General features: G+C 41.8%; 1 protein-coding gene across 1 annotated transcript in view; it reads left to right on the plus strand.

Moving 5' to 3' along the window:
* The first annotated feature begins 258 nt into the window (after positions 1-258).
* The window catches only part of LOC110502669 (transient receptor potential cation channel subfamily M member 1), a 129,784-nt gene continuing 116,797 nt past the window's right edge, over positions 259-13,245 (plus strand). The window contains 1 exon segment of the mRNA XM_036934561.1: positions 259-345. Coding sequence (XP_036790456.1) covers positions 259-345 — 87 coding nt within the window.

Raw genomic sequence — 13,245 nt, forward strand, 5'->3', positions numbered from 1 at the left:
ATCTCTATTGACACGGCATGCTGTGCTGAGATAAGATACTGAGCTACGTTGCTGTGAATTAGAACCAGAGACTATGTTTCTGTAAGTGCCACCAGAAAGGGTCCACCTGTGAGGTGCTACCAGAAAGGGCCCATCTGTAAGGTGTTACCAGACAAGGCCCATTTGTGAGGTGCTACCAGAAAGGGCCCATCTGTGAGGTGTTACCAGACAAGGCCCACCTGTGAGGTGCTACCAGACACATGGAGAACTGACACGAGAATGGAGAAGGGAGCCGGAGGGAAGTGGGGCAGCGGCTCCTTTAAACGAGTTTCCATCAAACGCTCGGCATCCAGTGCCTCCAATAAGGTAAGAGGAGACTAACTATCTGACTGTCGAACTGACTAACTGACTAACTGCCTGACTGTCGGACTGTCTAACTGACTGACTGTCGGACTGACAAACTGACTAACTGTCTGACTGACTGTCTGACTGACTGACTGCCTGACTAACTAACTGACTAACTAACTAACTGTCGGACTGACTGACTCACTGACTGACTAACTAACTGACTGATTGTCTGACTGACTAACTAACTGACTGATTGTCTGACTGACTAACTAACTGACTGATTGTCTGACTGACTAACTGACTGTCTGACTGACTAACTGACTAACTGGCTAATTGACTAACTGACTAACTGGCTAATTGACTAACTGGCTAATTGACTAACTGACTGTCTGACTGACTAGCTGACTGTCTGACTGACTAGCTGACTGTCTGACTGACCGGCTAACTGACTTGTTGACTGGCTGACTGACTAGCTGACTGACTGGCTAACTGACTTTCTGAATGACTGGCTTGTTGACTAGCTGGCTAACCAATGGTCTCTTGTCATGCATGGAGCTGTCACTGCTCCATGTACAACAGGTGATTCTGCCTGTTAGTGTCTTGCTGATGTTCAACAGGTGATTCTGTCTGTAGTGTTAGTGTGTGGCTGATGTTTAACAGGTGATTCTGCCTGTTAGTGTGTGGCTGATGTTTAACAGGTGATTCTGCCTGTTAGTGTTTGGCTGATGTTTAACAGGTGATTCTGCCTGTTAGTGTCTTGCTGATGTTCAACAGGTGATTATGCCTGTAGTGTTAGTGATTGACTGATGTTCAACAGGTGATTCTGCCTGTAGTGTTAGTGATTGGCTGATGTTCAACAGGTGATTCTGCCTGTAGTGTTAGTGATTGGCTGATGTTCAACAGGTGATTCTGCCTGTAGTGTTAGTGATTGGCTGATGTTCAACAGGTGATTCTGCCTGTAGTGTTAGTGATTGACTGATGTTCAACAGGTGATTCTGCCTGTAGTGTTAGTGATTGGCTGATGTTCAACAGGTGATTATGCCTGTAGTGTTAGTGATTGACTGATGTTCAACAGGTGATTCTGCCTGTAGTGTTAGTGATTGGCTGATGTTCAACAGGTGATTATGCCTGTAGTGTTAGTGATTGACTGATGTTCAACAGGTGATTCTGCCTGTAGTGTTAGTGATTGGCTGATGTTCAACAGGTGATTATGCCTGTAGTGTTAGTGATTGACTGATGTTCAACAGGTGATTCTGCCTGTAGTGTTAGTGATTGGCTGATGTTCAACAGGTGATTCTGCCTGTAGTGTTAGTGATTGACTGATGTTCAACAGGTGATTCTGCCTGTAGTGTTAGTGATTGGCTGATGTTCAACAGGTGATTCTGCCTGTAGTGTTAGTGATTGGCTGATGTTCAACAGGTGATTCTGCCTGTAGTGTTAGTGATTGGCTGATGTTCAACAGGTGATTCTGCCTGTAGTGTTAGTGATTGGCTGTGCTCAGCATCTCCTTCATGAGTTCTAATCTAATAAAAATGTATTTGTCACATGCTTTGTAAACAAAAGGTGTAGACTACCAGTGAAATGCTTACTTATGGGTCATTTTCCAACCATGTAGAGTTCAAGATAAAAAAAATGAAAATAAATAGAAAGTGACAGGGGTTATAAATACACAGTGAATAGTAATACCAAGTAAAAATAACATGGCTGTGTGCAGGAAGTACAATGTAATAAAATGACTATATGCAGGAAGTACAAGGTAATAACATGGCTATATAAAGGGAGTCCCAGTTATTAACATGGTTATGTACAGGAAGTACCAGGTAATAATATGGCTATGTACAGGGCGTACCAGGTAATAATATGGCTATATACAGGGCGTACCAGGTAATAACATGGCTATGTACAGGGAGTACCAGGTAAAACAATAGCTATATACAGGAAGTACCAGGTAATAACATGGGTATGTACAGGAAGTTTAATGTAATAACATGGCTATATACAGGGAGTACCAGTACTGAGGCGATGTGCAGGGGTACGAGGTAAATACATGTCTATATACAGGAAGTACAAGTACTGAGGCGATGTGCAGGGGTACGAGGTAATAACATGACTATATAAAGGGAGTACCAGTACTGAGGCGATGTGCTGGGGTACGAGGTAATAACATGCCTATATACAGGGAGTACCAGTACTGAGTCAATGTGCAGGGGTACGAGGTAATAACATGACTATATACAGGGAGTACCAGTACTGAGTCAATGTGCAGTGGTATGAGGTAATAACATGACTATATGCAGGGAGTACCAGTACTGAGTCGATGTGCTGGTGTACGAGGTAATAACATGACTATATACAGGGAGTACCAGTACTGAGTCGATGTGCTGGGGTACTAGGTAATAACATGACTATATACAGGGAGTACCAGTACTGAGTCGATGTGCTGGGGTACGAGGTAATTACATGTCTATATACAGGAAGTACAAGTACTGAGGCGATGTGCAGGGGTACGAGGTAATAACATGACTATATAAAGGGAGTACCAGTACTGAGGCGATGTGCAGGGGTACGAGGTAATAACATGTCTATATAAAGGGAGTACCAGTACTGAGGCGATGTGCAGGGGTACGAGGTAATAACATGTCTATATAAAGGGAGTACCAGTACTGAGTCGATGTGCTGGGGTACGAGGTAATAACATGTCTATATAAAGGGAGTACCAGTACTGAGTCGATGTGCTGGGGTACGAGGTAATTTAGGTAGATTTGTACATATAGGTAAGGATAAAGTGACTCGGCAACAGGATAGATTATTGGTTTGCCAATTAGCTGCTGCTGTTCTGGACTTGGGGACTGTGATGGGACGTCTGGTGGTATGTATTTTGGGGTATGCATGGGTGTCTGACCTATGTGCCAGTAGTTCAAACAGACAGCTCTTTGCATTCAACATGTCAATACCGCTCATAAATACAAGTAGTGATGAAGTCAATCTCTCCTCCAGTTTGAGCCAGCAGAGATTAACATGCAAATTATTAAATTAGCTCTCTGTGTTCATCCAAGGGCCAGCCATGCTGCCCTGTTCTGAGCCAATTGCTATTTTCCTAAGTCCCTCTTTGTGGCACCTGACCACACGACTGAACAGTAGTCCAGATGCGACAAAACTAGGGCCTGTAGGACCTGCCTAGTTGATAGCGCTGTTTAGAATGTAGAGCAGCGCTTCTATGGACATACTTCTCCCCATCCTAGTTACTATTGTATCAATATGTTTTGACCATGACAGTTACAATCAAGGGTTATTCCAAGCTGTTTAGACTTTTCAACTTGCTTAATTACCACATTATTCATTACAATATTTAGTTGAGTTTAGGGTTTAGTGAATGATTTGTCCCAAACACAATGCCTTTAGTTTTTTGAAATACTTAGAATGAACGTATTCCTTACGACCCATTCTGAAACTAACTGCAGCTCTTCAAATCAAATGAAATCAAATGTTATTTGTCACATACACATAGTTAGCAGATGTTAATGCGAGTGAAGTGAAATGCTTGTGCTTTTAGTTCCGACCATGCAGTAATATCTAACAAGTAATCTAACCTAACAATTTCACAACAACCACCTTATACACACAAGTGTAAAGGACTGATTAAGAATATGTACATAAAAATATTTGAATGAGTGATGGCCGAAAGGTGCAAGATGCAGTAGATGGTATAGAGTACAGTATATACATTTGAGATGAGTAATGTAGGCTATGTAAACATTTTATAAAGTGGCATTGTTTATAGTGGCTAGTGATACATTTATTACATCAATTTTTCCATGATTAGGGTAGCTAGAGTTGAGTCAGTATGTTGGAAGCAGCCATTCAATGTTAATGATGGCTGTTTAACATTCTGATGACCTTGAGATAGATTATGTTTTTCAGTCTCTCGGTCCCCGCTTTGATACACCTGTACTGACCTTGCCTTCTCGATTGTGCATCTGTAAAAGTTTGTGGGTGTTTTTGGTAACAAGACAAATTTCTTCAGCCTCCTGAGGTCTTTGTTAAGTGTTGCAGTCATTTCACTCACTGTGGTAGCTGCCGTGCAAAGTGTTTAGTCATCAGCATACATAGACACAAAGCCAGTGGCATGTCAATCGTAAAGATTTTAAAAAGGGACCAAGACAGCTGCCCTTGGGAATTCCTGATTCTACCTGGATTTTGTTGGAGAGGCTTCCGTGAAAGAACACCCTCTGTGTTCTGTTAGACAGGTAACTCTTTATCCACAATATAGAAGGGGGTGTAAAGCCATAACACATACATTTTTCCAGCTACAGACTATAATCGATAATGTCAAAAGTATCACTTAAGTCTAACAATAAAGCCCCCACATTTTATCATCAATTTCTCTCAGCCAATCCTCAGTCATTTCTGTAAGTGCTGTGCTTGTTGAATGTCCTTCCCTATAAGCGTGCTGAAAATCTGTTGTTAATTTGTTAACTGTAAAATAACATTGTATCTGGTCAAGCACCATTTTTTCCAAAACTTTATAAAGTGTTGGTAACAGGTTGATTGGTCGGCTGTTTGACCCAGTAATGGGGGCTTCACTATTCTTAGGTAGGGGAATAACTTTAGCTTCCCTCCAGGTCTGAGTGCACAAGCTCTCTAGTAGGTTTAAAATGAAGATGTGGAAAATAGGAGCGGCAATATCATCTGCTATTATCCTCAGTAATTTTCAATCCAAGTTGTCAGACCCTGGAGGTTTGTCATTGTTGATAGACAATACTTTTTTCACCTCTTCCAAATATACTTTACGGAATTCAAAATTACAATGCTTGTCTTTCATAATTTGGTTAGATATACTTGAATGTGGTGTCAGCGTTTGTTGCTTGCATGTCATGCCTGAATTTGCTAATCTTGCCAATTAATAAATCATTGAAGTAGTTGTCAATATCAGTGAGTTTTGTTATGAATGAGCCATCTGATTCAATGAATGATGGAGAGCAGTTTTCCTTTTTGGCCAAAATTTAATTTAAGGTGCTCAACTTTTTTTACTATCATTCTTTGTAACTTATCTATGTTTCATAGTGTAGTTTCTTCTTTTTATTCAGTTTAGTCACATGATTTCTCAATAATTTTCAGGACGTTTGCCAGTCGGTTGTACAGAGACCTATTTGCCAGGTCCTCTGAGAGAGAAAGAAAGAGAGAAAGAGAGAATTAGAGAGAGCATACTTAAATTCACACAGGACACCAGATAAGACAGGAGAAGTACTCCAGATATAACAAACTGACCCTAGCCCCCCGACACATAAACTACTGCAGCATAAATACTGGAGGCTGAGAGAGGAGGGGTCAGGAGACACTGTGGCCCCATCCGATGATACCCCCGGACAGGTCCAAACAGGAAGGGTATAACCCCACCACTTTGCAAAAGCACAGCCTCCACACCACTAGACGGATATCTTCTACCACAAACTTACCATCCTGAGACAAGGCAGAGTATAGCCCACAAAGATCTCCGCCACGGCACAACCCAGGGGGAGGGCACCAACCCAGACAGGGCGATCACATCAGTGACTCAACCCACTCAAGTTACGCACTCCTCCTAGGGACGACATGAAAGAGCACCAGTAAGCCAATGACTCAGCCCCTGTAATAGGGTTAGAGGCAGAGAATCCCAGTGGAAAGAGGGGAGCCGGCCAGGCAGAGACAGCAAGGGCAGTTTGTTGCTACAACGCCTTTCCGTTCACCTTCACACTCCTGGGTCAGACTACATTCAATCATATGACCCACTGAAGATGAGTCTTCAGTAAAGACTTAAAGGTTGAGACCGAGTTTGCGTCTCTCACATGGGTAGGCAGACCGTTCCATAAAAATGGAGCTCTATAGGAGAAAGCCCTGCCTCCAGCTGTTTGCTTAGAAATTCTAGGGACAATTAGGAGGCCTGCGTCTTGTGACCATAGCGTGTGTGTAGGTATGTACGGCAGGACCAAATCAGAGAGATAGGTAGGAGCAAGCCCATGTAATGCTTTGTAGGTTAGCAGTAAAACCTTGAAATCAGCCCTTGCCTTGACAGGAAGCCAGTGTAGGGAAGCTAGCACTGGAGTAATATGATCACATTTTTTGGTTCTAGTCAGGATTCCCTCTCCAGAAAGGGAGAACGGGAGCAGGCGTGACACCTGTCTGTTTGTAACTATCCTGGTAGGTTGATTGATAACCTGAACCAGGTTGCAGGCACTAGCTACATTTTTAAGCTTTCTCTTGAGTGGGCAGCCTGATGAAAGCCAGTCAGTATTTAAATCACCCGGAAAATATATCTCTATTGATATCACATACATTATCAAGCATTTCACACGTTACCCAGATACTGACTGTTAGCACTTGGTGGTCTATAGCAGCTTCCCACCAGAATGGGCTTCAGGTGAGGCAGATGAACCTGTAGCCATATTACTTCAACAATATTTAACATGAAATCCTCTCTAAGCTTTACTGGAATGTGGTTCTGAATACAAACAGCCACACCTCCACCTTTGGCATTTCTGTATTTTCTGTAGATCTTATAACCATGTATTGCTACCACTGTATCAACGGTGTTATCTAAGTGAGTTTCATAGACTGTCAGAAAATGAATTTCATCTGTTGCTAGCAAATTATTGATTTTATGAACCTTGTTTCCTAAGCCACATATGTTAACGTGGGCTATTTTTAATACTTTTCTGTCTTGATTGTTTTTCTTGCTTTACTGGGAAGCTTAGCAGAGGTAGACATGCTCAGGTTATTTATGTTAGTGCAGGTTGAGCTGCACACAGTGGACTTCCTCCTATGGCACACCACCTCAGCGCTAACAGTATAACTCTGGTTCATAAGCATATGATTACTGCATACACTAGCTGTACGATCAGTACAGGAATTCAGGGTTGTAAGAGGGACATAAATTAGGTTACTTACATTGTGTCTTCCAACGCCCCTGGGATATTGTACATTTGCTGAAGCATTATGATAACTCAGCGACACAATGGTAAAGACTAAATGTGCTGGGATTGGGACAATGATAAGTCACTGTCTCATTGCAGCCTTATAATGCAAATGATTTGGGTGGATCCCATCCTCGTTAATATTTGAGCTTTGTTTCCAGAAGGTATCAAAATGGTCAATTAATCTTACACCCACAGAGCTGTAATAGACTCGTAGCCAATTGGATTCCACGCTCGAAGATTGCTTAGATCACATGGACTGGGATATGTTCCGGGTAGCCTTAGAGAACAACACTGACATGTACGTGAGCGAGTTTATATAAGGAAGGGCATAGGAGATGTTGCAACCACTGTGACTACTAAAACCTTCCCTAACCAGAAACCGTGGGTTGATGGCAGCATTTGCTCAAAACTGAAAGTACTTACCACTGAATTTAATCATGGCAAGGCGACTGGGAATATGGCTGAATACAGTGTAGATATTCGCTCCATAAGTCAATCAAACAAGCAAAGTGCCAGAGTAGACACAAAGTGGAGTCGCAATTCAACGGCTCAAACACGAGACGTATGTGGCAGGGTCTACAGACAATTACGGATTACAAAAAGAAAATAAGCCCCGTTGTAGACATCTACGTCTTGCTTGCAGACAAATTAAACAACTTCTTTGAGGACAGTACAGTGCCACTGATGCATCCCGCTACCAAAGACTTTGGGCTCTCCTTTTCTGTTTCCGACGTCAGTAAAACATGTAAATGTGTTGAACCTCGCAATGCTGCCGGCCCAGACGATATCCCTAGCCGCGTCCTCATAGTATGCGCAGACAAGCTAGCTGGTTTGTTTACGGACATATTCAATCAATCCCTATCACAGTCTGCTGTCCCCACATGCTTCAACATGTTCCTGTTCCAAAGAAATCCAAGGTAACTGAACTAAATTACTTTCGCCCTGTAGCACTCACTTCTGTCATCATGAAGTGCTTTGAGAGACATATCACCTTACCAGGCACCCTAGACCCACTTCAAATTTGCTTACAACCCCAATAGGTCCACAGACGATGCAATCACCATAACACTGCACACTGCCCTAACCCATCTGGACAAGAGGAATACCTATGTAAGAATGCTGTTCATTGACTACATCTCAGCATTCAACACCATAGTACCCTCCAAACTCATCGTTAAGCTCGAGACCCTGGGTCTCGACCCCGCCCTGTGCAACTGGGTACTGGACTTCCTTTTCACCCACGTCTGCGTGGCCATGCACGCCTCCAACTCAATCATCAAGTTTGCAGACGACACAACACTGTAAGGATTGTACGGCAGTGTTGTTACCAACAACAACGAGACAGCCTACAAGGGGGAGGTGAGGGCCCTCCGAGTGTGGTGTCAGGAAAATAACTTCTCACTCAATGTCAGCAAAACAAAGGAGATGATCGTTGACTCCAGGAAACAGCAGAGGGAGCACCCCCCTATCCACATCGACGGGACAGCAGTGGAGCAGGTGGAACATTTTACGTTACTCGGTGTGCATTTCACCTACAAACTGAAATGGTCCACACACACAGAGAGTGTGGTGAAGAAGCCATTACCTGGTTCTATGTAGTAGAGGGGTGCAGTGGGGGAAACTGATCATAGTCCAGGAAGGTCCCATTATGGTCCTCTTGGATGTTTTGATAGGAAACATTTAAAGATGAACATTTAGTCTCCAAAACAAGATGTCCACACATGCCTATCTCAGGATATCTAAGGAATCAGGATATCTGGAGGGAATCCAAAAATTATTTGCAGACGAATATATATATATATTTTTTAATCATATTTGTCAAATTTATTGAGCATGTGGTGAAAAGTCAGAAATGCATCAGAAATCATCCTAATTTACAGCATATCATAAAGCCTATTAGGATTTGGATGTGGACCCCAGCCAGGAGAAGCATACCTGGATTAAATTCAGCTTCCTATCTTGAAGGTGCTGAGAAAACAGTACTCTAGTACCAACTCGTTCCCCTGACTCTGGTATCCACAGATTAAAAGTAGCGTGCAATCCCCAGGAAAGTTACTCTATTTACAGACACAGTACATTCATCACTACTTTCTCTACATATAGTACATCATGACTATACTACAGTACAGGGACTGTTACAGCAATACTTCCTCTACATGTAGTAGGCTACAGCACATCATGAATATACATACAGGTATCTCCTGGCACCAAAACTAGATGTCATGACCTAATGTAATAAAAACTCTACACAATGTCTGAAAAAACACAATCCAGGATTAACGGTCACAATGTCAACAGACATTTTCATTTGAGCAGCTGGGCTGTATTCTTTTCTCCTCTGTCTCTCTTTATCTGAGCAGCTGGGCTGCAAAACAAGTTTAATGTGTGCATAGTTACTGTATTGTAAGGATAACCCTTACATTTTTATCTTACCTTTATTTAACTAGGAAAGTCAGTTAAGAACAAATTCTTAATGACATCTTAGGAACAGTGGGTTAACTGCCTGTTCAGGGGCAGAACAACAGATTTTACCTTGTCAGCTCGGGGATTCGATCTTGCAGCCTTTCAGTTAGTCCAATGCTCTAACCACTAGGCTACCTGCCACTATCTACTCTAATATCAATGTTGATATTTGTAACAGAAAGATAATAAAATATGTATGCCATTTACTAGATGCTTTTTATCATATGGATGGCCCCAGTGGTAAATCAAACCCAACATTTACCAACTGAGCGACAAGACACTAGGTGAGGTGATGATACAGTGATTAGTTACAGTAGACCTTACAGTGAAATGCTTACTTACAAGCTCTAACCAATAGTGCAAAAAAAGGTATTAGGTGAACAATAGGTAGGTAAAGAAGTGAAACAACAGTAAAAAGACAGTCTATATACAGTAGCGAGGCTATAAAAGTAGTGAGGCTACATACAGACACCGGTTAGTCAGGCTGATTGAAGTAGTATGTACATGTAGATATGGTTAAAGTGACTATGCATATATGATGAACAGAGAGTAGCAGTAGCGTAAAAGAGGGGTTTGAGAGCGGAATTAAGACAAGCCTTTTATTTTCCTATAACTTCCAAATCTTGCTTATTGCGCTGCAGACTACACACACATTGTACATTCAGATCCACAGAACCAGATACGCAGCTTGTGAACAGGCAAGGCAGGCAACTGCTTGGGGCCCCTGACCGTTATAGGGGGCTCCTGAGCGCTGACAAACTTTACTTCACAGCAAAGTCTCAAAATGTGGCAACCGCAGTGATTGCAACCCCCTCCCCTAAAAAAAACTATGGACGACTTGCAATTATATCTCAGTAGGAGATGGGCCCATGGGCCCCATGAAGAGAAGGGAAACTAAAAACAAATATTCTCTCAGCTCCAACGTGACAATGGCAAGTGCTAGTGAGACCGAGAGAAGCACATTTGAAGAGGTACCGCCGTCTTTCAAAGCTGCTGTGTGGGAACATTTTGTATTCAGCGTTTAATACAATGACGAGGGTAAGAAGACCGTAAACAAAGTAGATTCTGCAAGCATTGCTTTGCCACTGTCGGCTACTGGAAACACTTCTAACAGGATGTGTCATTGACTTGGCCATCACCGGACAGTATCCCTTGCAGGTGGAGCTGGAGCAAGGAGTCAACTCCTTAGCGAAAACACAACAATCTCTCGCTGCAGCCTTCCGACAGCAATTTGCTACAAATTCAGAAAAACATAAATAAATAACGAAAGCAGTGGGAGTATTCATAGCCAAAGATTTGCAGCCCTATGCGGTGGTTACTTACCCGGGATTTCGTCACCTGATGAAAAAAATTGTTACAATGTCCCCTCCAGCACACATTTCAGCAGCAAAGTAATTCCCAAACTATGAAACACCACAGAGAGAAATTGAAAAGGAATTGACACAGACACCCTATCTAGCTCTCTCCACTGACAGCTGGATCTCCACAGTAACTCAAAGCTACCTCACTGTGACGGTTCACTATGTAAAGGAATAGGTAGCTGACTTGATGTTGCACTTTGTAATTTTTTATGTTTTTCTCCTCTTGATTTCCCACAGTAGAGACAAAAATCAGGCCTAGTCAGTCATGCTGCCATTTTTCTGAATGGAATGTTTTATTTGTCTTAAGGCAAAATAAAGAGTTCATTGTTTAAAGGGTGATGTGTTTTTATTATTTTCTTAAATATAAAGATAGTGAAACCGTACTGTTACCGTACTGTACTGGCACACAAACCGTGATATATAGCGAACTGCTTTCAAGCACATTTCAGAGTGACTTAATCACAGGAGTGCAGCAGCCATTAGAAAGAATCAGTCTGCCGCCTCTGGTGGTCACACTGGACCACTACCAGGGGTTTTACTGCTGTACTGGAGAGAGAGACAACGGGGAAAGGGGGGAAGAGAGTGAGTGAGTGAGTGAGTGAGAGAGAGTGAGAGAGAGTGAGAGAGTGTGTGTGAGAGACTCCCCTCGCAGAACTGCTTTCCCCAGACATGAATACATACTGTCCGGTAACTCAAATCCAATTTGATTCATCACAGGCATCGTAAACAGCAAGTCTGGACTAACAGTGAAATGCTTATTTTCTTCCCAACAATGCAGAGAGAAAGAAAATAGAGAAATACTAGAAAGATAATCGTAATTACACACAATAATACATGTAATAATAGATACACAATGAGTAACGATAACTTGGCTATATACACGGATACCAGGTAATAACTTGGCTATATACACGGGCACCAGGTAATAACTTGGCTATATACACGGATACCAGGTAATAACTTGGCTATATACATGGGTACCAGGTAATAACTTGGCTATATACATTACGTTGCTCCACATTGCAGGACTCATACAGACTTGATGGAACAGATTATGATGATATGCCTATTATTCATATAATCGGTATTTAACACCTCTTAGGGATAGGCGGGACACAAATGTCTCAACTGGCCAATTACCAGGGAAAATGCAGAGCGCCAGATAAAAAAAAAAAAATGCTATAAAATTAAAACTTTCATTAAATCACACATGTAAGATACTCAATTAAAGCTACACTCGTTGTGAAACCAGCCAACATGTCAGACTTTAAAAATGCTTTTCGGCAAAAGCATAAGAAGCTGTTATCTGATAGCCTGCACCATCTGCACCAGCAGTGAACAAAGGAGATAGCATATTTCAACCCTGCAGGCGCTACACAAAACACTGAAATAAAATATAAAAAATGCATTACCTTTGACAAGATTCTTTTTTTGGCACTCCAATATGTCCCATAAACATCACAATTGGTCCTTTTGTTCGATTAATTCTGTCCATATATATCCAAAATGTCCATTTATTTGGCGCGTTTGATCCAGAAAAAACAGCTTACAAAAAAAGCAACGTCACTACAAAATATTTCTAAAGTTGCCTATAAATTTTGCCAAAATATTTCAAACTAGTTTTGTAATACAACTTTAGGTATTTTTAAACGTCAATAATCGATCAAATTGTAGACGGGGAAATCCGTATTCAATACATGAAAGAAAACAAACCAGCGCTGCTTTTCACGTCTTGCGCAACTCACAAAAGTGTCCCCAGTTCCGAGTTGGCCTACTTCTTCATTGCACAAAGGAATAACCTCAACCAAATTCCAAAGACTGGTGACATCCAGTGGAAGCGGTAGGAACTGAAAATAGGTTCCTATGAAATATCCTTTCGCAAAGACAATTCAGGGAACAGCGAGGGGAAAAAATTCTTCCCCCTATCCCCAAGAGGATTTATTAAGCAGATGTAGTTGAGATGGTTTTAACTAGAAGACTAAATTAATTTATCATTATTATAAATATGAAATTCAGTAGCAGAGGCTTGTTTTGTTGGAGCAGATCAACATTTGTGAAGTCAGCACTGAAGCTCCAAGAAATACTTACTACTATACAAATGTATTAATATAATGGCCCAAGACCCCACCAAATATACTATT

The sequence above is a fragment of the Oncorhynchus mykiss genome, chromosome 2 (assembly GCF_013265735.2).
Source record: "Oncorhynchus mykiss isolate Arlee chromosome 2, USDA_OmykA_1.1, whole genome shotgun sequence".
NCBI classification, from domain to species: domain Eukaryota; kingdom Metazoa; phylum Chordata; class Actinopteri; order Salmoniformes; family Salmonidae; genus Oncorhynchus; species Oncorhynchus mykiss.